This window comes from Sus scrofa, unplaced genomic scaffold (genome assembly GCF_000003025.6).
Source record: "Sus scrofa isolate TJ Tabasco breed Duroc unplaced genomic scaffold, Sscrofa11.1 Contig36, whole genome shotgun sequence".
NCBI lineage: Eukaryota > Metazoa > Chordata > Mammalia > Artiodactyla > Suidae > Sus > Sus scrofa.
The window spans coordinates 22,993-46,978 of NW_018085186.1; the positions used below are offsets into that span (position 1 = coordinate 22,993).

At 45.6% G+C, this 23,986-nt stretch overlaps 1 protein-coding gene across 1 annotated transcript in view; it reads left to right on the forward strand.

Moving 5' to 3' along the window:
* Positions 1–23,986, forward strand: part of LOC110258720 (multidrug resistance-associated protein 4-like) — a 69,729-nt gene that overhangs the window by 16,048 nt on the left and 29,695 nt on the right. The window contains exons 5-11 of the mRNA XM_021081991.1: positions 3,980–4,069; positions 5,102–5,258; positions 6,776–6,908; positions 8,363–8,612; positions 17,064–17,165; positions 21,541–21,630; positions 23,429–23,620. Of these exons, the coding sequence (XP_020937650.1) occupies positions 3,980–4,069; positions 5,102–5,258; positions 6,776–6,908; positions 8,363–8,612; positions 17,064–17,165; positions 21,541–21,630; positions 23,429–23,620 (1,014 nt within the window). The remainder of the gene's footprint in view (positions 1–3,979; positions 4,070–5,101; positions 5,259–6,775; positions 6,909–8,362; positions 8,613–17,063; positions 17,166–21,540; positions 21,631–23,428; positions 23,621–23,986) is intronic.

Below are 23,986 nucleotides of genomic sequence, written 5' to 3' on the forward strand. Positions count from 1 at the left end.
ACTTATTTCACCCAGTATAAGAGTGTCTGGTTCCATCCATGTTGCTGCAAATGGCATTATTTTGTTCTTTTTTATGGCTGAGTAGTATTTTGTTGTGTATATACACCACTTCTTAATCCACTCATCTGCGATGAACATGGTTTTTCCATGTCTTGGCTATTGTGAATAATGCTGCAATGAACATGTGGGTGCATGTGTCTTTTTCAAGGAACGTTTTGTCCAGATATATGCCTAAGAGTGGGGTTTCTGGGTCATATAGTTTTCTAACGTACCTCCATACTGTTTTCCACAGTGGTTGTACGAACTTGCATTCCCACCAACAGTGCATGAGGGTTCCCTTTTCTCCACACCCTCTCCAGCATTTGTTATTTGTGGTCTTATTAATGATGGCCATTCTGACTGGTGTGAGGTGGTGGTACCTTATTAGTTTTGATTTGCATTAGTTTAATAGTCAGGGATGTTGAGCATTTTTTCATATGCTTGTTGGCCATCTGCATATCTTCTTTGGAGAAATGTCTATTCAGGTCTTTTGCCCATATTTCACTTGGGTTGTTGGCTTTTTTGCTGTTGAGTTGTAAAAGTTGCTTGTATATTTTCAAGATTAAGCCCTTGTCAGTTGCATCATTCGAAACTATTTTCTCCCATTGTGTAAGTTGTCTTTTTGTTTGCTTTATGGTTTCCTTGCTGTGCAAAAGCTTGTCAGTTTGATTAGGTCCCATTGGTTTACTTTTGCTTTTATTTCTGTTGCACTGGGAGACTGACCTGAGAAAACATTTATAAGGTTGATATCGGAGAATGTTTTGCCTATGTTCTCTTCTAGGTGTTTGATGGTGTCGTATCTTAGGTTTAAGTTTTTAAGCCATTTTGAGTTTATTTTTGTGCATGGTCAAGTTATTTTCTTAATACAGTATTCCTTTTTTCTCAAGTATGCATTGCAACACTTTTAGTAATACCTGATCTGATGTGTTCAGTGATTTTGTAATGAGAAATGCTGTAACATTCCATAGTGTACCCTGATCTTAACTAGTATAAAAGGAGTTAGGATTTTAGATGTCTTTACAAAGGAATTGACACAGATACACCATGTCAGTAATTGAAACACTCTTTGTAAACTTGATGCTGGATACGTCTTTACCCTGGGCTTTCATCTTTATTCAAAAAAAAATTCTTATTTAACTGTACTGTATGCCTGAAATTTGCTGAGAAAGTAGATAGTAAGTGCTCTCCTCTCACATAAAAGAGGATGACAGCCTGTGCTGATGGGTGTGTTAGGTGGTTTTATTACAGTAATCTTTTCCCATTGTATATTTATATCAAACATCACACTGCACACCTTAAATACATGGAATTTTTATTAATAAGTGAAATCCTTACTGAAAGCTAAAACCAAACAATTTAAATGGAAAATGTCACTTTCTTGTAGTTGCTACTTTTCTGGAGCTTTTGTTTCTTGGGAATATGCTTGTCAGCCAAATGCAAGCTGCCTCCTCCTCTTCTCTCCTGGAGCAGAGTCTCATCCATCTCAGGGCTGTGTGAGCCTGGGGCCTGGCCACAGCCACAGTGACGCCAGATCTGTGCCGATTCCATGACCTATACAGCAGCTTGTGGCAATGCTGGATCCTTAACCCAGTGAGCAAGGCCAGGGATCAAACCCACATACTCATGGATACTATGTTGGGTTCTTGACCCTCTGAGCCACAACAGCAACTCTGGCTTGGACCCTTTTAAAGGTAATCTCTAAGGCTGCACATCTGCCAGCTTCCCACAGTGGCCCATTCAGCATTTTAGTGCTCTCTTCAGCTGAATTTGAAATGACTCTGAGGGCTGTATCATATATAAAAATGACTTGTCATTTATTTACTGTTCCACAGCTTTGGTAAAATTACTTTTGGTTTTTGATCATTGATTTTTTTTTTATTGTGCTAAAATATACACAGCATGACATTTACTGTCTCAACTCCTTAAGTGCGCTGTTCAGTGACATTAGGTGCATTCATGCTGTGGTCCAGCCGTCACCGTGTGCATCTCCAGAACATTTTCTTCTTCCCAGACTGAATCTCTGAGCCCATTAAACACTCACCCCCCAGTCCCCTCCCCCAGAGCCATCACCATTCTGCTGCTTCTCCTTGTGAATTTGGCTGCTCTTGGTGCCTCATATAGGTGGAATCAAACAATGTTTGTCATTTTGTGTCTGGCTTATGTTATGTAAGCTGCATGTCTTCAAGGTTCATTCGTGTTTTAGCAGGTATCAGAATTTAATTCCTTGTTAAGGCTGAATAATATTCCATGATCGGTATATACAGCATTCTGAGTATCCGTTCATGTGGTCAGAGGACATTTGAGTTGTTTCCACGTTTTGTCTGTTGTGAACGAGGCTGCTGTGAACACGGGTGTACAAAAAATATGTTCAAGTTTGTGCTTTCAGTCCTTTTGAGTACATCCCCAGAAGTGGAATTGCTGGATTATCCGCTGACTTTATGTTCAGTTTTTTGGCAGAATTTCTGTATTCTCTTCCATTACAACTACATCATTGCACATTCCTACCTGATTGTTGATTTTTCTGTTACCTTCAGACTAAATAAGGTGTTCATGAACTTGACATTTTGTTTGGATCAGTGGCTCCAGTTGGCATCTGTTGAAACAGCTCATGGTGTCTGTTCAGGGTCCTCAGATCTCTAGGGCGCTTTGTTAGAACTTTTCTTAATTTTTTAAAAATTTTTTAATTTTTTGTCTTTTTTTTGCTATTTCTTGGGCTGCTCCCGCGGCATATGGAGGTTCCCAGGCTAGGGGTCCAATCGGAGCTGTAGCCACTGGCCTACGCCAGAGCCACAGCAATGCGGGATCCAAGCCGCGTCTGCAACCTACACCGCAGCTCATGGCAACGCCGGATCCTTAACCCACTGAGCAAGGGCAGGGATCGAACCCGCAACCTCATGGTTCCTAGTCGGATTCGTTAACCACTGCGCCACGACGGGAACTCCTTTGTTAGAACTTTTAACCAAGTAAGTAGATTGTGCTGCACAGGCTGTGTTTTCTGTAAAGCCAACAGACTGGCATTAAGAACACAGGTTCCCCCCAACAGAAGTAGTGTTTGTGTTTGTTTTTTTAAAAAATTTTGAGCGTAGTTGACTTACAATGTTGTGTTAGTTCCAGGTGCTCAGCAAAGTGAATCAGTTATATATGTCTCCATTCTTTTTCAGATTCTTTTTCTATACAGGTTATTACAGAGTATTGAGTAGATTTCCCTGTGGTTTACAGTAGTTCCTTCTTAGTTATCTCTTTTATTTTTGAATTTTTAAGGTCTTTTGGCTGCCCCAAGGCATATGGGGTTCCCAGGCCCAGGGATCAGATCTGAACCACATTTGTGATGTATGTGGCAGCTGTGGCATTGCCAGATCCTTTAACCCACTGTGCCAGGCAGGGAATCACACTCACATCCTGGTGCTGTAGAGACACTGCTGATCCTGTTGCACCACAACTGGAGCTCCAGTTTCTCTCTTGTGTACAGGAGTGAGTGGATGTTAATTCCACCTCCTAGATTATCCTTGACTTAACCGTGTCTCAGATTTACTTTAGTTGACTCCTAAGTCTAAACCTGTATCCTTTATATGTGGGCGTGTCCAAAGTCATCCACAATCAGGGTGGGGGGGTTGCTTCTACCTCCTATTCCTCCCTTTACTGTCGCTGAGGGTGTGGCTGCCACCACATTAAAGAGGCTGTGGATGGGAGTTCCCTTGTGGCACAGAGGGTTAAGAATCTGGTGGTGTCCTGCAGCAGCTTGGCTTTGATCCCTGACCCAAGCACTTCCCCATGCTGTGGGCACAGCCAAAAAAAAGCCCAAGCCCTGCTGTCCGGGGTCATCCTGCTCCTCTTGACACGACTCAAGAGCCCATGAAAACACGCTCCCTTTTGCTGTGACCTCAGAGTGACTTGGTGTCACCATAGGAATCCAGTTCTCTGTTCCCTTCTCTCATTTCAGGCACTTTGCCTGAGCAACTCGGCCACGAGGGAGACCAGCACCGGCCAGATAGTCAATCTGCTGTCCAATGACGTGAACAGGTTTGACCAGGTGAGCTGTACCTGAGGGATGGTTTCCATTTCCTGTCCTTCTAATGGGTTTAGCTTATTGGACACCAGGCACCAGTGTTGGGTGTTGGCCAGGATTCTTTAGGGGACCTAAGACAAGGGATCTTTTTATCCACCACTGATTTCTTCTGTGTGCAGCTTAGATGTAACACTGTGTGTTGTCCTGGAGGTGAGAGCTTTGTTTTCCTAGTAATAAACAGGCAGCCGTGGTCCTACCCAGCCTGGTTACTGTCCCTGAGGGTCCCCCTGGAGGGCCCTTCCTGACACGTTGTGCTGCTGTTGCTGCAGGACTGTCTGCTCCTCGTCCAGGTGGTGTGGGCTGGGGGCAAGGATTGTTCCTCCCCCTGTGCCCTGTTCAGTGCCTGCTGCCCAGGGAGCCTTCGGGAAATCATGCCAGATGGGGGTGGGTCCCAGCCAGATGCAGCCTGCTGTCGACTGTCCCCACACTCTTTCTTACACTTACCTTATGAAAAGATCACATTATCCAGGGCGTGGTAGCTGCTGGGCAGATCTGTATTGCACTAGACCACTTCTCTTTCAATTATTCATTCATCAAACATGACATAAGGCCCCTATTAAGTCTCAGGGGTGAGTAAGATTTCATTTCTTCCCTGGGGAAGCCCCAGCATGTCAGAGAGGTAAATATACAAGTATTAGAGAGTGTGGTGGATACCATAATATAGATTTTGTGGGTGTGTCAGGGAGGGATGGGGGCTGAGTTTTGGGGCAGAGAGAGTTTGGGGAAGCCCTGAGCTCATCTGTGGTCTTTAGACAAAATCAGCATCTTGCTTCCAGTGCTGCTGCTCTGGGTCTCCCTGTTGTGGGCTCTGGGCTGACCTGGAGCAGCTTCATCAGGGGCGGAGACTTGGATCTCTGCTTTAGCAGGTGGAAAACCCACTGTGATCATTTCTATTTAGGTTCCTGTCTGTCCCTTCAGAGCAGGTATTTTCTCTACTGTGTCTTACGGGTTGTGTTTTGATATAGTCCTAAGAGGTCCTTGTCTTCTTCTTTTAAGGTGACGATGTTCCTGCACTTTCTGTGGGTGGGGCCTCTGCAGGCTGTCGTGGTGACCGCCCTGCTCTGGATGGAAGTAGGAATATCATGTTTTGCAGGGATGGCGGTTCTAATTCTTCTCCTGCTTTTGCAAACCTGCATCGGGAAGTTGTTTTCATCACTCCGTTAAGAGAAACACTGGGTTAAAAAATAGGTGACATGTAGTTGGTAACATTCAAAGTTTGCTCAATGCGTTTGTTTAAAAACAGGATAAATGCCTTCTCTACTCTCTTTGAGTGTGTTGTATCCTCTTTAGGCTTAGCCAGGGGAGGGAGGCTCCAGTCTTAAGCTGAAGGCTGAACTTGAAATGGGAAAAGCGAAGGCATTCATGACTCCTCCCAGCATCCCACCTGAATAGGTAGAGTGTCCTACAGCAGAATTTACTCATGTCAGAGTTATTTAAACATTGCTAAAAATAGTAATAATCTTACTGGCCCATTTCTAGTTGCATATATTTTTGTTTGCTTGTATTAGAATCATTTTCGTGTATGCATGTTTGTGAGTTAATTGTTGTTGTTTGTTTTACTTTTTTTTTCTTCTTTGGCCACCCTGCTATTGAATTCCTGGGCCAAGGATCAGACCTAAGCTGCAGCTGTGGCAAGGTGATAATACACTGTGCTGGGCCAGGGATCAGTCCTGTGTCCCAGCACTCCCAAGATGCTGCTGATCCTGCTACACCACAGTGGGAAGTTTAGTTCTTATTTTTTCTTTTAGGGTCACACCTGTGGCATATGGAAGTTCCCAGGCTAGGGGTGAAATTGGAGCTGCATCTGTGATGTACACCACAGCTCATGGCAACACCAGATCCTTAACCTACTGAGCAAGGCCAGGGGTTGAACCCGCATCCTCATAGATACTAGGTGGGTTCGTAACCAACTGAGCCACAGCTGGAACCCCCATGTCTTACTTTAATTCAGTGTCTCCATTAAATTTGCAGCATTCAAGGGCAAGGTCAGTCTCAATGATCTCTTTGTTAAAGCTCCACATTCCCAGCAGCATATGGGATAGAAAAGTGTCTGATGATGAAGAAAGAGCTGATGGTGATGAGTTAGTCCTGAAGTGGGTCCTCGAGGCGGGTCATTGTCCAGGGTGTCAGGTGATGAACATTGAGTTGTGGTGGTGGTTTTGGTACATTTCTGTGTGTTATTCTTCTCTTCTTGGGATTTCCTTTCCCATCTCTTCAGTGGAGAGATGTTCCTTATCCTTTGAGGGCCTGTTCCAGTGCTAAAGGGTCTCTGAGGATATTCTTGCTCTCCTTTCCCTTTAGAAATAACAGCCCCATCTTTTCTGCTCCCCACTCTTCACTCCTCTGTTATGACAGCACAGCCTGTCTTCCTGTTAGATTCCTTTCTGTCTTTCCTGCCCAACTGTGACCTCCTTGTGGAGACAGTTTGTATCCGACTCATTTCAGGTCTTCCGTAGCTGATCCTGCAAGTTCTCCAAGGTGCTTGTTGAATTAGGCTGGAGGGTTGGCTCATTGAAGTCTTTCTCATTTGTACTTTGAGTAGGACCTGCCTGTGTCATTAGTACAAAAGGGCTGCAGGGAATCACGTGATTCCTGGTCCCTCCCTGTGCCCCCTGCTGCTGCTACAGAAAGTTGGGCTGTGGTCACTAAGGCTCACCCCTCACGTCTCTCCCCTTAGGAGTGAGACCGCAGCTTACACAGATGACAGGATCAGGACCGTGAGTGAAGTTATAACTGGCATCAGAACAGTAAAAATGTACACTTGGGAAAAGTCACTTGCGGATCTTATTGCCAGATTGAGAAGGTAAGTTTTACTGCATGTCACCCATATTTTTGTACTCCCCCCCCATTTTTACTGAATGAGTTTAGAAATCTTATCAAGTTTTCACATTAAGGTGAATTTAAATACTATCTACCCCCTCCCCCCTCCACATGTGGCCGTGTGGTTAATAGAATAGTGGAGACGTTATTTTAACCTCCTCTTCCTTGTACGTTCTCCTTAAAGGAAAAATCTGCTTCTCACTTATGCAGAAATGAAATTCCAAATATTTCTTAGTACTGCAAATCCCAAATGAGCAATGGTTCTAAGATGTTAGTGTTTGAGATTGATGTTTGTTTGTTTGTTTGTTTGTTTATTTAGGGCTGCACCCAGGGCAAATGGAAGTTCCCAGGCCCAGGGTGGAGTTGGAACTGAAGCTACCTGCCTGTGCCACAGCAATGCCAGATCCAAGACGCATCTGAAACCACCCTGTAGTTTTTGGCAGTGCCGGATCCTTAACCCATTGAGTGGGACCAGGGATCGAACCCATATCCTCATGGATATTAGTGGGGGTTGTTACCACCGAGGCACAATAAGAACTGCAAGATGATGATGATTAAACTAAAACTGTCATTTAAGTTAATGTACCACAGATGGGGGAGATTATAGATGCTGGATATACCTGTTTCAGCCCAAATTTTGCCAGTCAGTATTCTTCATTCTGGAGCCATGAAGTACTGTTCTTGTTGCTTTGCTTTACGTTTGTAGAATTTCCCCACCTTTCATGTAAGTGTCTGCTTTACGTTTGTAGAATTTCCCCACCTTTCATGTAAGTGCTTATGCTCCAGTACAGGGGGCTTATACCTCTACGCAGCACCCTGTCACCTCTCACCTTGCACTTTTATGGGTGCCCCTACCTCTGCCTGGAACACACTCTCATCTTCCTTCTTCTCTGGCCTCTGCCAGGCCTGATCGACACCAGCTTGTCTTCTCAGGTTCCACGCATGTGCGACTCGCCCTGACTCCACAGTTCTGGGATCCAGGCTCTGCTCTGTGGTCTGTGGGGCTGTGCTGGCTGCCTCTGTCTAGTGTCTCGGTGTCTCCCAGGCTTGGGGTTGCTGCTTCTCTTCCCCCACGAGTTCACAAGCTCCTGGAGGGGCTGGGCTGTGTCTTCGTCAGCAGTGAGGAGCCAGCACAGGACTTGTGGTTCCCAGTGCTTGTTGAATGAATGTTCAAACTTGGTCTCATTGACCCAGAATGTTTAAAAGTGTGAGCTTAAGCCTTCCTTTATTTGGAAGCAAGATGGGGTGATGAGGTGTGTGGTCCTTGTGTTGGGCAGACCCCCGGGTGTGCACTGTGTAGTGTCTCCATGCTGTGGGGGTGGTTTCTCTTAATCCATGTCCACCCCCTCAAAAGCCCCCCCACCCCCGCAAGGCTCTGGAATTCATGACTTGACTGTTGATACTTCTTTAAGACCTGTTTCCTCCTCTCTTTTCCAGGAAGGAAGTTTCCAAAATTCTGAGAAGTTCCTACCTTAGAGGACTGAATTTGGCATCATTTTTTGCTCTGAGCAAAATCATGGTTTTTGTCACCTTCATCACCATTGTGCTCCTTGACAATGTGATCACAGCCAGCCAAGTGTTTGTGGTGGTGACACTGTTCGAGGCTCTGCAGTTGACGGGCACCCTCCACTTCCCCATGGCCGTCGAGAAGGTGTCCGAGGCGGTCGTCAGCATCCGAAGAGTCAAGGTTTGGTGACAGGTTTTTTTAAGTTGTAGGTAGATTGTACATAAAATTGCTTCTTTTATTTGGGTCACTGGTCTAGTTAGGTGAGATTTAACTCTCTCAGTGCCAGAGCTGGTCGTGGTTCCACAATGTCCTGTGTCCTCCCCTGTTGTCTTAGGTGGAGTTGTTACAGGTCCTATAAGGTCCCTGCTCATTTCTGGGCAGGAGGAACAGTAGCAGTGGCACAGGACTCTGGTGAGCAGTGATGACGGCAGGTGATTAAAATGTTCAGAGCAGGAGCAGCAAACAGATCCATTGTCTGTGCTGACGTGAATGACTGGGTAGCGACAGGGCGCAGTCCTGGGGGAGCAGGACTCTCTCTGGGCCAGGAGGGAAGGCGCTTGCTGAGTGGTCCCTGCTCCTGGGCAGGAGGAAGGGCTCAGCCTCCGTTAGTTTTGTGTCTACAGCGGGTTCTTGGCTCTGTGGATGCCTTGCTTGTGGAGGGCTGAGCTCGCCTTTTGGATCTGCCTCCTCGTCCCTGTCCTCTTTTCCCTTTCTGCTTGAGCCTCTCCAGCTGCCTCTTCCTTTACAGGTGTGATTCCCACCATCCCCACTGTCTCCTTTTCCTAACTGTCCTTAAATACCGGGGACAAATAATTTACATCATCAAGACAAGGGCCTGGCTCACTGCAGGTGCTCTAGTATTTGTGTGCAGATGATTAGATCTAAAATGAAGCTAAATGGTCTCTGGGAGCTGCCTGGACATGAGCTTGAGTTCTGGGCTTTATCATAAATCTAGTTTGCTTGGTTCCTACTTCTTCACAGTGATGGATGGGCTAATAATAGATCTTTAGTGACATCATATAGCTCTGGGTGTGATTATATTGATTATATATTATTTTGGGGTCTTGTTATATAAGGTGAGATTTTTTTTTCTATACTATTAAAAAACTACTACTCATAAAACAGATCAGTCAGACGAAGTCAATTTTGGTCCCCTGAATTCATCATTCTCTCTGACGGGGGTTTCTAGCAGCACCGTTAAGGGATGCTCCATGCTGTTCAATAAAATTCCTTTTTCAGGGCCTTCACATCTTGAAAGAGGACACTTGGGAATGCACTTGGACTGTGGTGACATTCTCAGTGACACTAATCTGTCCAGATGGTGGCTTCACACATGCAGTGTGCTGCTGTTTGCTGTTTTGTTATTGCAACAGCTTCTGTTTTCCATCACTACCACCAGGGCTTGCTGTGTGGTCCGGGAGCTCTTGAAGCCTTTACTGATTATCTCATTAAATCCTGACAGCAGGTGAATGAGATAAGCATTAGTGTCCCATTTCACAGATCGGGAAACAGGTTCCCGTAACAGGTGAAACAGCTCACCTGTCCTCACATAGCCTGTAAATGACAGAACTAGGATTCTGCCCAAAGCCTGGTTTCCTAACCATGGTTACATTGCATTCTTCATAGCTTCTGGCATGAGGATTGTCTCCTTAAGTGTGGTTTTCATCGTCTATTCTTACCCTGAAGACAGACCTTCAAAGTTTCCCTGTTTCCTGCAGATTCAAAATTTTAAACTCTAGGCTCCACTGGCTGCTCTGTTTCCCAGTACATGGCCCTCCACTCTGGTTGGGGGGCTTGGAGGGTTGTTTCTGTGACCTTCCATGTTTAACCCCACTTTGGGGTCTTTTCTCTCTCAGTCTGGCCCCCTGGGCTGCCCTCTCTTCTGTCCTAGATTTAAGCAAATGCTGCTGAGCCCTCCCGCAGCCCCATGACCCCTCCCAGCATTGGTGTTCCTGCTGATCTAGGGCTTCCATCTCTGTGCACAGCCAGTGCTACACTGCCCAGCACATGTCACATGGGTGATGTGACTTCCCAGGAGTGTTCTAAGCCCCCTTACTGCAGACTCTATCTGGCAGTTCTTTTGTACAATGTCTGGCCCATGTTGGAGATCAAATAAATACTGGATTGACTAAAACAACAGTTATAGGAGACAGCTGGGATCCCACAGAGGCCCAGGGCGGCTCAGCCTGTACCAGCAGCCAGAGAAATGCAGAGGAGGGGGCAGAGTGGAGTCAGGCATTTCTGGAACTTTGGGCCCTGGAAGGGGTGGGGGTCCCTGGAGACTGGACCTTATCCAGAGTGGGAATAGATCTGAATTGTCCCCTTGTTGTGTGTGTCCGTCTGTGAATCTCAGACCAGCCTGACTGGGTTTGGTGGACCTGCCTTTACAGAGAGAAGCTGGCCCTGCACAGCCTGTGTTCATGCACACTCTGTTGGCCTGGCTCCTGGGCTCGATTCCTGGGCCTTGCAGATAATTAGAAACTCTCAGTCTTGCTTGGTTAACAACATTAGTCTGTCTGTCTTGCTGGCCTTCGTGAAGTAAAAGAAGATTAAACCATGATGCTTTAGCTAAAATGCACCTAGTCTGGAGGTGATCTTGAGACAGAATTCTCTCCTCCTTGGAGCTGGTCAGTCTTTTTGCTCTTAAGGCCTCTGACTCATTGGACGAGGCCCAGCCACGCTGTGGAGGATCATCTGCTTTACTCCAAGTCCACGGATGTAAATGTCAATATCATCTGAAAAATGCTTTCACCGTGATGTGTGTGATAGTGAGTGTGGGGCTGCGGTTTAGCCAAGTTGATGTAAAATTAATCCTCAAACCCTGTTGAGTCCCCATCTCTTCCTTTGAGCCCCTGAATGTGACTCTGAACTCACTAAGGTACGTGTTTATGGATTTCTTTCCCTCCCTGAATCTGGACTTATCTAAAGGGCAGATACAGGGCCTTGTTCATCTTCACACTTCTCACAGAGAGCAGGTGCTCAGGGATGTGCCTCTGAGCAAACCATCCAGCTCTGTCGTGACTGTGATCGGGCAGATGCCTAACCGTTAAACATGGTTTTATTGGAAAAAGTGATAACTGACTCTCTGATGGATTATGTGATGCACCAAGGAGTGTAAGCTGAAAGGGGTCCATTCAGAAGATTTTCAGGATGTTGTGCTCAATTATCTGAGTAGGAGTTTTTGATTTATTTTCCCTCTAAATGCCGCTGAACTGTCTAAGGCTTGAAATTCCTTCCCATGCAGATGTGTACAGTAAAGTTATGACCTGCTGAAAACTTTTAAATGTTCCTGAGGCTGACTTTGTCAAGCTGCTTATGTCCTGATGAAGAAAGCATTTTTTGATTTAAGCAAAAACCTTATGTTTTCCCTTATGTACATAAAATTTCTGGTGGAAGGGGGTCTAGAAATTTTGAGATCTGTCCTGCGGTTATTTTTGCTAAAGATGGGACAGATGGCTGAGAAGAAGAGTGGGGACCAGGTTAGGTATAGTACAGCAGACTGCTTCGTGGTGACTTGAAGTAATCATTGAAATTTTTTTTTTCTTTTAGATCATAGACCCTTTTCAGCCCATGTAGTTTCTACAACCCTTAAAACCTTTATTTCCCTTGTTCATCAGAATCACCTAGAGTGCTTATCAAAACTAAATGACCACACCTTGGATTTTCTGATTCATTAGGTCTTGGCTGAGGCCCAGGGTACCTGTGTCTTCGGCAAGTGCCCCTGTGCACCTGCAAATAATCCACATTTTGGAAACATTGTCCTAGTTGTAGAAAGAAGCACGCAAAGCCAGAATGGGCTTTAGCAAATATGAAAGGATCTTGTTAGGACTAAAATCTATTGAAAGGAAAACCTATCTTAACTTCAAAGCAGTGAAAGTCTTCAGTGACTGCCACCCCCACTTTGTTGTTGTTGTTGTTGTTGTTGTTGCTATTTCTTGGGCTGCTCCCGCGGCATATGGAGGTTCCCAGGCTAGAGGTTGAATCGGAGCGGTAGCCACCGGCCTACGCCAGAGCCACAGCAACTCGGGATCCGAGCCGCGTCTGCAACCTACACCACAGCTCACGGCAATGCCAGATCGTTAACCCACTGAGCAAGGGCAGGGATCGAACCCGCAACCTCATGGTTCCTAGTCGGATTCATTAACCACTGCGCCACGATGGGAACTCCCCAACCCCACTTTTTTATCAGTGACTTTTACATCCCACAAAATGTGTCTCTGATGTTCTCCTGGTCACAGAGCTGCTCAGGTTTTCCCCTACCAGCCACTCAGAAATGTTTTTGGCTGTAGTTCTGATGTTGGCACTTTCCCGCATGACCTGTTCTGGGTCTGCACTTTAAGAGGGTAATGGCAGTTTACTTTCAGCGTTTTCATTAGCCTGAGTACTGGGGAAAATGCAGCCAGCATTTCTGGCACCTTTACAAGCCAGTCATATGTTGGATGGGGTCTCATCTAACCCCTGGAGGGTTGTGACTTCTTTCCCCACTCAGACCTCTTTTTTGTGTACAAGTACTCAACAGACTTAATTCCTTACTTAGAACATACTCTTTCTTTGCTTTTTTTTTTGTAAAGTGGGGGAATTTCTGTTCTATACACATGCTGAGCATTGAATTTTTTGTCTTGCTAACAGGCCTAAACTGAAACTGGAATTTGGTTTTGTCTAGACAGGATGTATTACATTCACATATAACCCTTTGCTTTTAGCTGTGATAGCTCCAACTATGTAAAGCTGTCAATGGTTGGACTGATTGGAACCAGCCACACATTCTGTTCCTTCCTTTAGCCGATAAAGCACAATGACTCTGTGTAAGGCTCAGTGTTCGCTGGAGTTGGGACTGTGTCTGTAAGTGCGTGAATGATGTAGTCTCTCCCCTCTGTGGGACTCCACACCCCTGTGGGTTTGGAAGTAGGGAGGGCAGTGCCAGCTGCAGACATCCCAAGCTAGTTCCCAGGAGGATTAGCATTTGAGATGGGCAGGAAGGATGGGTGGGATCAGTACTCAGGGCATCTAGGCAGGGGCCACTTGGGAACTGTGGACTTAGGTGCTGATGTGTCCCTGGGGGGTGTTGAGCCTGGTGGACATTCTCAGAGGTGTTGTAAAGAGATCAGGAGAGGGGGATGTTGGGGTAGGTTTGGTGGTGAGGGCTGGGGAAGGAACCAGCAAAAGAATTTGTATCAGTATTTGAAACAATTAACGTGAGATTCTGAAATTATGTTGGTTCAAGAGGAAAGGAGAAATGGGAGAGATGTGAGCTGTGGCAGAGCAGGCGAGATCTGGTACCTGACTGATGGTGAAGGAGGCTCTGTGCAGAGAACTCAGGCTGCGGTGGTTGTCAGCCTCCAGAGGGGTCCTCAGACTGCTGTCTGTCCATCCTGCTTCCTGCTGGACATGGGATGGGGCGGGTAGGAGTAGCCTTGCAGGGGGTTGAGGTTCTCAGGAAGCCTGGATAGAGGAGGAAGGAACATGTCTCCCACCAGCTGGTCTTTGAGAGAAACGCAGGCATAGTGTCTTTTTCCTGCACAGAAGCAGGTTTTCATGTTCAGCTATTACCTGTTCTTTTGAAGTGAAAGGTTGAAATCAAATTTGTAGCTTGGTGGCATGATAGACCAGGGTGTCAAAGACCTGAAGGATGTTATTTTGTTTAGTGTAGTAGATCACTATTTATGTGTTGTTTTCTTTCTCACACACCCACACATTCTTGTTTCAGTTGCTCCCTGTGTTGATTGGGATTCAGTTTGCCTCTGGGTCCTAGAATTACCATGTTAATCTGCTTTGCTCTATCTCCCTTGTCCTTGCCTAAGGTGCAGGCTGAGAATCGCTGGATAGAGCCAGTGGGCTTTGTTGCATAAGAATGGAGGCAGGCCATCTGACAGGAGGTTGTTCAGGCTGGAGGTGCTGCAGCAGCACCAGGAGAGACCCAGTGGTCTTGCTGCACAGGGATGGAGGCTGCAACCAAGCAATCAGGAGTCAGGTAGCAGTGTACAGGATGTTTTATTTACGCCCTCAGAGAGAGAGGGCTGCCCTGGGGTAGGGACTGGCCCTGGCTGCAGCTGGCTCTTTCCTTTTATCCGTGTATCATGGACTTGTTGGGAGACTCCTGTTCTCTTGCCCAGGCCCAGTAATTTCCTGTCCCTACTGCCCTGCACCATGTGTAAGGGCTGAGTGTTGTTTTAATCTCCGTGTAGGGGGCGTTTTGATCTGATTGGTCCTTGGGCAGGACACCTTATTTGCTTGGGGAAGAGGTTATATGGTGGCCAGGTGAGGAGCGGGTGAGCAGGGAGTGAGCAACCCAGGCTGGTCCAGGTGGGGGAAGGGGCATCACACTGAGACATGGCCAGAGGCTTTTGGTTTAAATCTCCTTGAAGGGGATTTGAAACCTATAACGCTTACACAGGTGGTTTGTTTTTCTCTCATGCAAGAGTCCTTGTAAGTCTCTGTGCAGGTTTCCTGGGGCAACCATAACAAAGTCCCACAAACCACATGGCTTAAAAACCACAGAAAATTCATTTGAGTAATAAAAAAAAATAACAACCAAAAAAAAAAACCAAAAAAACCTACAGAAATTTATTGTTGATCGTCTTGGAAGCTAGACATCTGAAATCAAGGTGTCAACAGGGTCACGGTCCTTCTGAATCCTATGAGGGGGAATCTTCTGTGCCTCTCCTAGTAGTTCTGATGGTTGTGGGCAAACTTGGTGTTCCTTGGCTTGTAACTGCCATCACTCCAGCCTCTGTCTCCATCATTATGTGGCTGTTTTCTGCCTGTTTGTCTGTCTCTGAATCTCTCTTCTTTTTCTTGTATTTTTTTTTTTTTGTGTGTGTGTGTGTGTGTTTTAAGGCCACCTGTGGCATATGGAGGTTCCCAGGCTAGGGGTTGAATCAGGTGCAGCTGCCGGTCTACACCACAGCCACAGCAATGCCAGATCCAAGCTGCATCTGCAACCTACACCGCAGCTCATGGCAATGAAGGATCCTTAGCCTGAGTGAGGCCAGGGATCAAACCCACATCCTCATGGATACTGGTTGGGTTCATAGCTTGCTGAGCCACAATGGGAACTCCCTGTGTCTCTCTTTTTATGAGGACACCATTCACATTGGACTCGGGACCCACCCTATGCCAGTGTGATCTCACCTTAACTGATTACATCTGCAACAACCCTATTTCCAAATAAAGTCACTTTTTGAGGTAACTGGGGTTAGGACTTCAGTGTATCTTTTGGTGGGGATACAGTTCAACCCCTACCGAGTCTGTGGCTAGTGTGATCGTCCATGGTGCTAGGAACCCAGACTCTTTCTTGTTACTCCACTGCACGGGGCCTTGACCGAGCTGGCAGCCTCCAAGGCCCAGGCCTGGGGTGGATATAAGTCCTGGACATTGTCATTTTCCCCTGACCTGGAATTAGTTTCATGGCTGCATCTGTCTGCTTGAGAGGCTAGAGGGTGAGGTTCTCCCTCTAGGCTGCCACATGCCAGCAAAAATCCTGGTATGTTTCCACAGATCAAAGGCAGATTTGGAGGAGAGCCAGCAGCCTCTGCTCACCTTCAGTTCACAGTTTTTTGGTGTTGGGGGGGGGAGTAGTCTCAGTTGTTTATTCAATTTCTCTACCACTGCAGATGTTCGGTTGAATTGCACCTCGTATTTGCAGGGCAAGAGGGAGTTTTCAGGCATGTGATTATGTTAGCTGTGCAGTGGTTCCCAAGGCTTGATTTTATTCAGCTACATTGTCTTGAGTAGCTGCTACATTGTCTTGAGTAGCTGCTAAGTGTTGTGAAAATAGCAAGAAGTAGAAGATGGGCCATTCCTGCTGTAGAGGAGAGAGGGCACTGACCAAGGAGAAGAGACCAGTGATTGTGAGAAGATGCTTGTAAAGCGTTTGTTGAGAGAGAGAAACATAACAAGAGCATTTCATTTTGAGAACAGTGACTTAAGTGATAGTTAATGACAAGCAGTGATGTGGATTTAACACCTTGAGGAGCAGAGCAGAGTGTACTTAAGTGCCTGGGTAAAGGTCATGACCCCAAATGGCAGAACCAGGATTTTCCTTCTGAGTCTCTGCTGGAGGTCTTATGCTCCCAGCTAGTCCTGTGACACCTGATTCCCGAAGGCCTGGGAATGGCTGGCCTTCCTCTCTGTGTTCCTAGCATGTCATGTGCTTGACACATGGTGGGATTCAGTGAATATTTATGGAATCATTTCCTACCAACTCCCTTGTGTGTTGTTAGTAACACAAAAATCAAACGATGAACATGTTCAGGTTCTAAATGTGTTTGAGTTTGGAGCCATATTTTCTCCTTAAAGGAGGAACCAGTTTACGTACTGACCAAATTACAGCTTTCCTTGTGGCCAGGAACTCTTTATTTTGTTCACACGTGCACACACACACACATATATACTCTAAGTATACTAGATGTACTTATTATATGGTTGTATATATTATATACAGTAATAATGGTATATGTTATTCTATATATTATTTAGTATGTGTTGACGTGAACCAACATGTTAAGTACAGTTGACAAAATGATAACATAGGCTGTGTAACGATTTTTATTGCAAATTCTAGGAAAATAATTATTTTTGTTTGCGCTTTGTTCCTGTATTTTAAACAATCTGTCTTTCCTTTTTCTGTAGAACTTCCTGTTGCTTGAGGAGACATCACAGCACGACCCTCAGCTGCCATCAGATGGTGAAGCGATAGTACACATGCACGATTTCACTGCTTTTTGGGACAAGGTAACAAGTCCTCCATTCCAAGGTGGACAACTGATGACACAGGTTTATTGGAGAATTTTAAAATTTACACATGGCGTAAACTGTGGCTTGTTTATTTACTGAAAGTATGTTATAAAAATTCCCAAAATCATGAATAAGTTTTGCAACTATGGAGAATAATTGTAAAATCAGTCTGAGACATTTGACATGTTGCTCTCTGTCTGATTTTCAAGAGAGCTTTCAAAATATTAGCACTTTTTAAACTTAAAGTACATGTGTTTATAACATTAGAATTTACAGGATTGGAAAGACAATGCTGCAGTGTAAAGTGGGTTAACATAACTAGATAATTATTTGTTGTAGACGAGAGGCACATAGTTTTCTGCCTTGATGCTCTCAGAGCATCTTTTTTTTTTTTTTTTAATTTATTTTCCCACTGTACAGCAAGGGGGTCAGGTTATCCTTACATGTATACATTACAATTACATTTTTTCCCCCACCCTTTCTTCTGTTGCAACATGAGTATCTAGACAAAGTTCTCAATGCTATTCAGCAGGATCTCCTTGTAAATCTATTCTAATTGTGTCTGATAAGCCCAAGCTCCCGATCCCACCCACTCCCTCCCCCTCCCATCAGGCAGCCACAAGTCTTTTCTCCAAGTCCATGATTTTCTTTTCTGAGGAGATATTCATTTGTGCTGGATATTAGATTCCAGTTATAAGTGATATCATATGGTATTTGTCTTTGTCTTTCTGGCTCATTTCACTCAGTATCTCACAGCGTCTTATTACCACACAACGAGCAAGCGAGCAAGGAAGACGGTGATTTGGATCTTTGCTGTGGGGGAGGGAGGGGGCCGCCTCCTAAGCTGCTGGGTGGTGTGGCTACTTTGGTGGCAGCCAGGGGCAGGGAGGAGGCAGCAGGAGGCATGGTCAGAACCAGGGATTCCCAGGTGTAGGTTGCCCTCTGTAGCAAGCTGGCAGGTAGAACTGGTGATTTTCCAACACTTGGTTTGTTTGTGACATTCAGGCAAACAGAAAAATCAGCAGGGTCGGTTCTCAAGGAGTTGTCACTGTTGCCCACCCGGTGTGGCCCCTTTATTGACAACCGAAACCCTCCACCTGCGCCCCTCCCTCCCACCCCCATTCCCCCGCCCCCAGGTCCCATGGTCCTCTGTGCACATCCTCCTTAATCAGTGTGGGTTAGTCAGGAGAACACACACTGCTAGAGAGAGAGGAGATTCCATGCAGGGAATTAGAGGGAAAAAAAAGCAAAAAGGACAAAATGATGGCGGATGAGGCAACCTAGAGATTAGCAATGGCAGGAAGCTGCTCCCACCCCAGAGCTGGAGGGACTCAGGGAGGTGGTGCTTCCACCAGAGAGTCCTCCATCCGGAGCAGGGCCTGCAGCCTGGCTGCTGGAGGAAGTGGGGACCACAGTGCACGTGTCCAGACTCTGTAGACTCATCCTGTCTTTCATGCCTGTAACTCTCTTGGGCCACCTGCATCGTGTTCACCTGCTTCTGATGTGGTGCCTTTCGTCCCCACCAATGAACAGTTGTGTGTTCCCAGATGCATACAACCACAGCCCTGCACCTTCTGCACCTGCAAACTCACACGAGGTGCCTCCCCTGACCTGACAGTCCCTCCTGCCTTAACATGCTGGACCTCCCTCCTGCTTGGTGTTTCTCCTCATGATGCACTTGCAGCTCTGATGGAAAGTGCCATTAAATTTCCACTGTAAAGGCCACTCTGTGTGAATGCTAACACATACTTTGTATGACCCATTACCAGATTGCTTGTGTACAGAACTCTGCAGCATTTTTAAATGAGTTATTTTGTTCTTTTTTCAAGAAGTTAATAGCATGTCCTCAGACTTCTGTGCACCTTGCATTGTAGTACAGAGCACCCTATTCTGTTGTCCTGGCCTTGCCTATATGATTGTGTCCCATGCTGGGGTCATTAGTAATCAGGGCCTGTCAGGTTAGGTCATGGGTGAGAGTCCCCAGGAGGGGGATGGGCACAGACGTTGGGGGTTTTGGGGAGAAGCTGAGTCTGAATGAAGCACATGCTGGTTGGGAGGCAGGAGATAGACATGAGCTCTCTAACCTGCCCCCTAGACAGCCAGGTGGGCAGGTGGGGAAAGGTCTCAGGGACCCAGGTCTCATTCATGAAATGATGGGACTTTGTCTCAGTCTTTAAGCTTCAAAATAAATGGTCCTGTGGGAGCCTCCAAATCTCCAGTGGGGCAGGGGCTTCACACCGTGTTTGGCACAGAGTAGGGGCTCAGCTGATGATCCTTGTTGTCATTGTCCCCTGAGTCTGGATACCCAGGAGGGGAGGGGACCCAGCACCCCTGAGCTGTTCACACCACAGAAGTGCCCAATCCTGAAGCCTGAGCAGGGAGGGAACTCAGGGTCTGGTCCTGACAGACTGTGAGGTGGGGTGACAGGAAGCTCAGGTTTGTATGTGGCTCATTATTCTGTCATCATAACTGAGTGACAAATAGTGAAATAGGAACCTAAGTGTCAGGCAAGAAGAAAGGAGTGGACACAACATTGTAAATCAACTATAATTTAAAAAACGAAAAGAAAGAAAGGAATGGAGAAGCTTAAAAATGTTTCTCAGGTATTAAAACCTCACTTCCTATTGATAGTTATAATTCCTATAAAATCTGGAGCTAGGTTTTTGGGTGATGGAAAATAATTATTTTTTTAAGTAGGTGAATATTTATAATCAGTTCAGCTCTTTCCAGAGAAATATTTTCTTTTCTTTTTTAGGGCCACAGGTGCGGCATATGGAAGTTCCCAAGCTAGGGGTCGAATGGGAGCTACAGCTGCCGACCTACACCACAGCCACAGAAGCTTGGGGAGTCCAAGCTGTGTCTGTGACCTATACCACAGCTCACAGCCACGCCAGATCCTTAAGCCACTGAGCAAAGCCAGGTATCAAGTCCTCATGGATAGTAGTTGGGTTTGTTACCACTGAACCACAATAAGAACTCCCAGATAAATTTTTCATTTTGAAGATTATTCAGACATAAACATATCCAATCTCTGTGCTTTTGAGCATTTTACTTAATCACATGTAACCACTTTTTTTTGTTGAATTATTAGCCATGTCTATTTATTTAATAGTTTTTTGTAATGCTTTTTATTTTTTCCATTATAGCTGATTTAACTTAAAAAAAAAAAACATTAACAGTTACTGACAATTTTCTTAACATAATTAGGCTATGTAAGGACCTGTACTCACCCTTTAGTCTCTCAGGACCATGACCTGTGATGGCGCAATGAGTACTTTCTTCTCCTTCCTCTCCTTGGATTGGGTGTCATTGTGCATACCCTCTTGTTTTTTGTTTGTTTTTCATAGTAGAAGTAATTTATTGCTCCTGGTTAGTCAGGACAGATGATGCATGTAACATGTATAAAATTGAGGCTTTACCATTCTGACCCACAATATCGTAATTTCTTTGTTGCCCATTTTTTGATGTTGGTGCTAAATTAGAGCCTTTTTTTTTTTTTTTTTTTGTCTTTTTGCCATTTCTTGGGCCACTCCCACAGCATATGGAGGTTCCTAGGCTAGGAGTTGAATCAGAACTGTAGCTGCCGGCCTATGCCAGAGCCACAGCAATGCAGGATCCGAGCCGTGTCTGCAACCTGCATCACAGCTCACAGCAACGCCGGATCCTTAACCCACTGAGCAAGGCCAGGGATCAAACCTGCAACCTCATGGTTCCTAGTCGGATTCATTAACCAATGAGCCACTAAATTAGCGCTCTTGTGATGTTAGACCTTTGACCATTATTTATAAGAGTTAGTTTATCACGAGTGACATTATCATCTAAAGTGCTCCTTTGCTTGCTGGGCATGACCGAGGTTCATTCTTTATCAAATGAAAATGGAGAGATTTAAAAGTATTTATTAGTAAAGGGCCAGGCAGGCCATGTACTTATGCTGCCCGCTTGTGGAGACTGAGATAGTTCTAGTCTAAAATCAAGGGGTCATAATGAAAATTTCTATAAATGATTAACAACCTCCCACACTGAATAGTCTTTGAAGTACATTAATTTAATATGCTAGTGTGCATCAAGCAGTTTGTACTTCAAGCAGGTGTCTTGTCATTTCAACTACTTAAATTCTGTGGGTGTCTAGGGCTGTGTCCCTGTGGAAATCTGGTAAGAGAAGGATCTTTCCTAAAGGTGCTAAGCTGCTTCAAACCCTTAGAGAGGTGTAATCAGATGAAAAGGCCTGCAGGACACAGTATCTTCACACAGGAAGGAGGAAAATGTGGGCTACATTATTGTTCATTGACTATTATGTTATTGTCTCCACTTTCTAAAGCAGTTTGTGTTACTTCATTGAAATGGGCATATTTCTGTGAACTTTCATTTGTAGGCATCTGAAACTCCAACTCTCCAAGGCCTTTCCTTTACTATCAGACCTGGGGAACTGTTAGCTGTGGTTGGACCTGTAGGAGCAGGAAAGGTAAGTTATGATGCCTTCAGACAGCTTGATGCAACGCCATAACCCCTAATTGTCAGAGCTGAATCCAAAGCTGTGTATGACACAGTTTGAACTGGGTGTATCTAGAACAGTGTTTCTCTAAGCATGTTCCATGAAAGATTAGTTCTGCCAGAAGGTTGCATGACCAAACAAACCTGGACAAATTCTTATTATGTTTTCCTTCTTGGTGCTTTTAGTCGCACAGCTGGAACTGCTTGTTGGGAATCTGCATGTCCCAGTGAAGGAAATGATTTATGTGAGAGCTGTTCAGGATAGACTGAGACCTGGGGACTTCTCTTTGTCACGGTGGCCCCTCCAGGAAGTCATGAGGCTGTCAAGGCTGTTTGGGAAGCTTTGAGCATCTCCTCCTGTGACTGGACTTGGTCCTGTCAGTCAGTCATGTGTGAATGTGAATGTGCAGCCACGGGCTGGAGCCAGAGACACAGACGTGAGCAAGACCCCGCCCCCCTGCCCTCCAGAGGCAGCCAGGTTCCGGGGTGACACAGAGACACAGGCAGGTTATTTCAGCCCTGTGTGGCGAGTGCCCTGGTGGTGTGGACACAGGCACATCCCCTGTGTGTGTGGAAGATCTTGAGGATGTGCACGTGCACTGGAGTCCTGTGTCTGTGCAACAGAGTACAGACCCCTCAGCGTGGGCTGTGTCCATGCAAGGGCGACGGTTTCCTCTGGGATAGTCTTTGCTCCTCAGATGCAGTGCACTGCAGAGTTCTTTTTTTTTTCTTTTTGTTTTTACTTTATTGGCAGCCCCGAGGCATATGGAGTTTCCAGGCCAGGCATCAGATCTGAGCCACAGTTGCAACCTATGCCAGAGCTTTGGCAATGCCAGATCCTCAACTCACTGTGCTGGCGGGCAATTGGACCTAGCGCTCCAGAGACATCGCTGCATCCCATTGCATCACAGTGGAAACTCCCAGAGTTCTTTTAAATAATCTTCTTTGGATATATTCCTCACATAGCTTTATAAGAACAAGTGCTTGTCAAGTAAAGGATACTCAGGGACATTCCCTTGTAGTGCAGGGGGTTAAGGATCCCACGTTGCTGCAGCTGTGACACTGGCTGCAACTGCGGCCCAGGTTCAGTCTCTGGCCTGGGAACTTCCACATGCTGCTGGTGGGGGTCAAAAAACGAAACAAAATAAAAGGATCCTCAGATGCAGGAACAACTGCATAAAAAACCAGATGCATGAAACATACATCCTGCTGGGCTCTCTGCTAGTTAGGAGTGTTAAATATTCTTAATTAGTCTTTGGTGACTATAGCGCTTCATTTGGTAGAAACTCTTGAGTGAGGATTATTAGACTGTTTTATTAATATTCCTTTTTATTTTTATTTACTTATTTATTTTGTCGTTTTGCCATTTCTTTGGCCGCTCCTGCAGCATGTGGAGGTTCCCAGGCTAGGGGTCGAATCAGAGCTGCAGCCACAGGTCAACACCAGAGCCACAGCAACGCAGGATCCAAGCTGCATCTGCGACCTATACCACAGCTCACGGCAACGCCGGATCCTTAAACACTGAGTGAGGCCAGGGATTGAACCTACAACCTCATGGTTCCTAGTCAGATTCCTTAACCACTGAGCCACGACGGGAACTCCTAGTATTCCTTTTTAATCATTACTTTATATTGACCAGTAGTAGTATTTTCAAATTTTTTGTCCCTGCTGCCAGGGCTCCACTCTATCCTACTCTGAATGAAAGGTTCTATAGTTTATCAAGCTCCCAGGGCGGGAAGCTCACAGGTGTGTGTTTGCGTCTGTTTCAGTCGTCACTGTTGAGTGCGGTGCTGGGGGAGCTGTGGCCGAGCCAGGGGCTGGTCACTGTGCTCGGGAGGATCGCGTATGTTCCTCAGCAGCCCTGGCTGTTTCCCGGAACCGTGAGGAGTAATATTTTATTTGGGAAGAAATATGAAAAAGACCGATATGAAAAAGTACTAAAGGCTTGTGCTCTGGAAGAGGTGAGTAATGACTTCTGAGTTACATGTACTCAGATTTCAAATGATAGCAATACTGTTGGCTTAAATTACTAAAGTTTGTTGAAAGTTCTTTTTTTTAATTTTTTTTATTTGATCTTTGCTTAATAATCTAAGCTGGTCTTATGGGTAAGTATGCAGGCATATACATGGCTGTTTTAATCCTAATGGGATAACAACACTCACAGAATGCCTTATTGGAGTGGGGTTGTTTCATTTTGTGAAGGTTAATTCCCTGTTACTTATTTATTATTTTGTCCGTAATGTGCAGTGGCTTGATATGGGATCTCAGTTCCCAGAGCAGGAATTGAAACCAGGCTGCAGTGACCAAAGTGCCAAATCCTAACAACT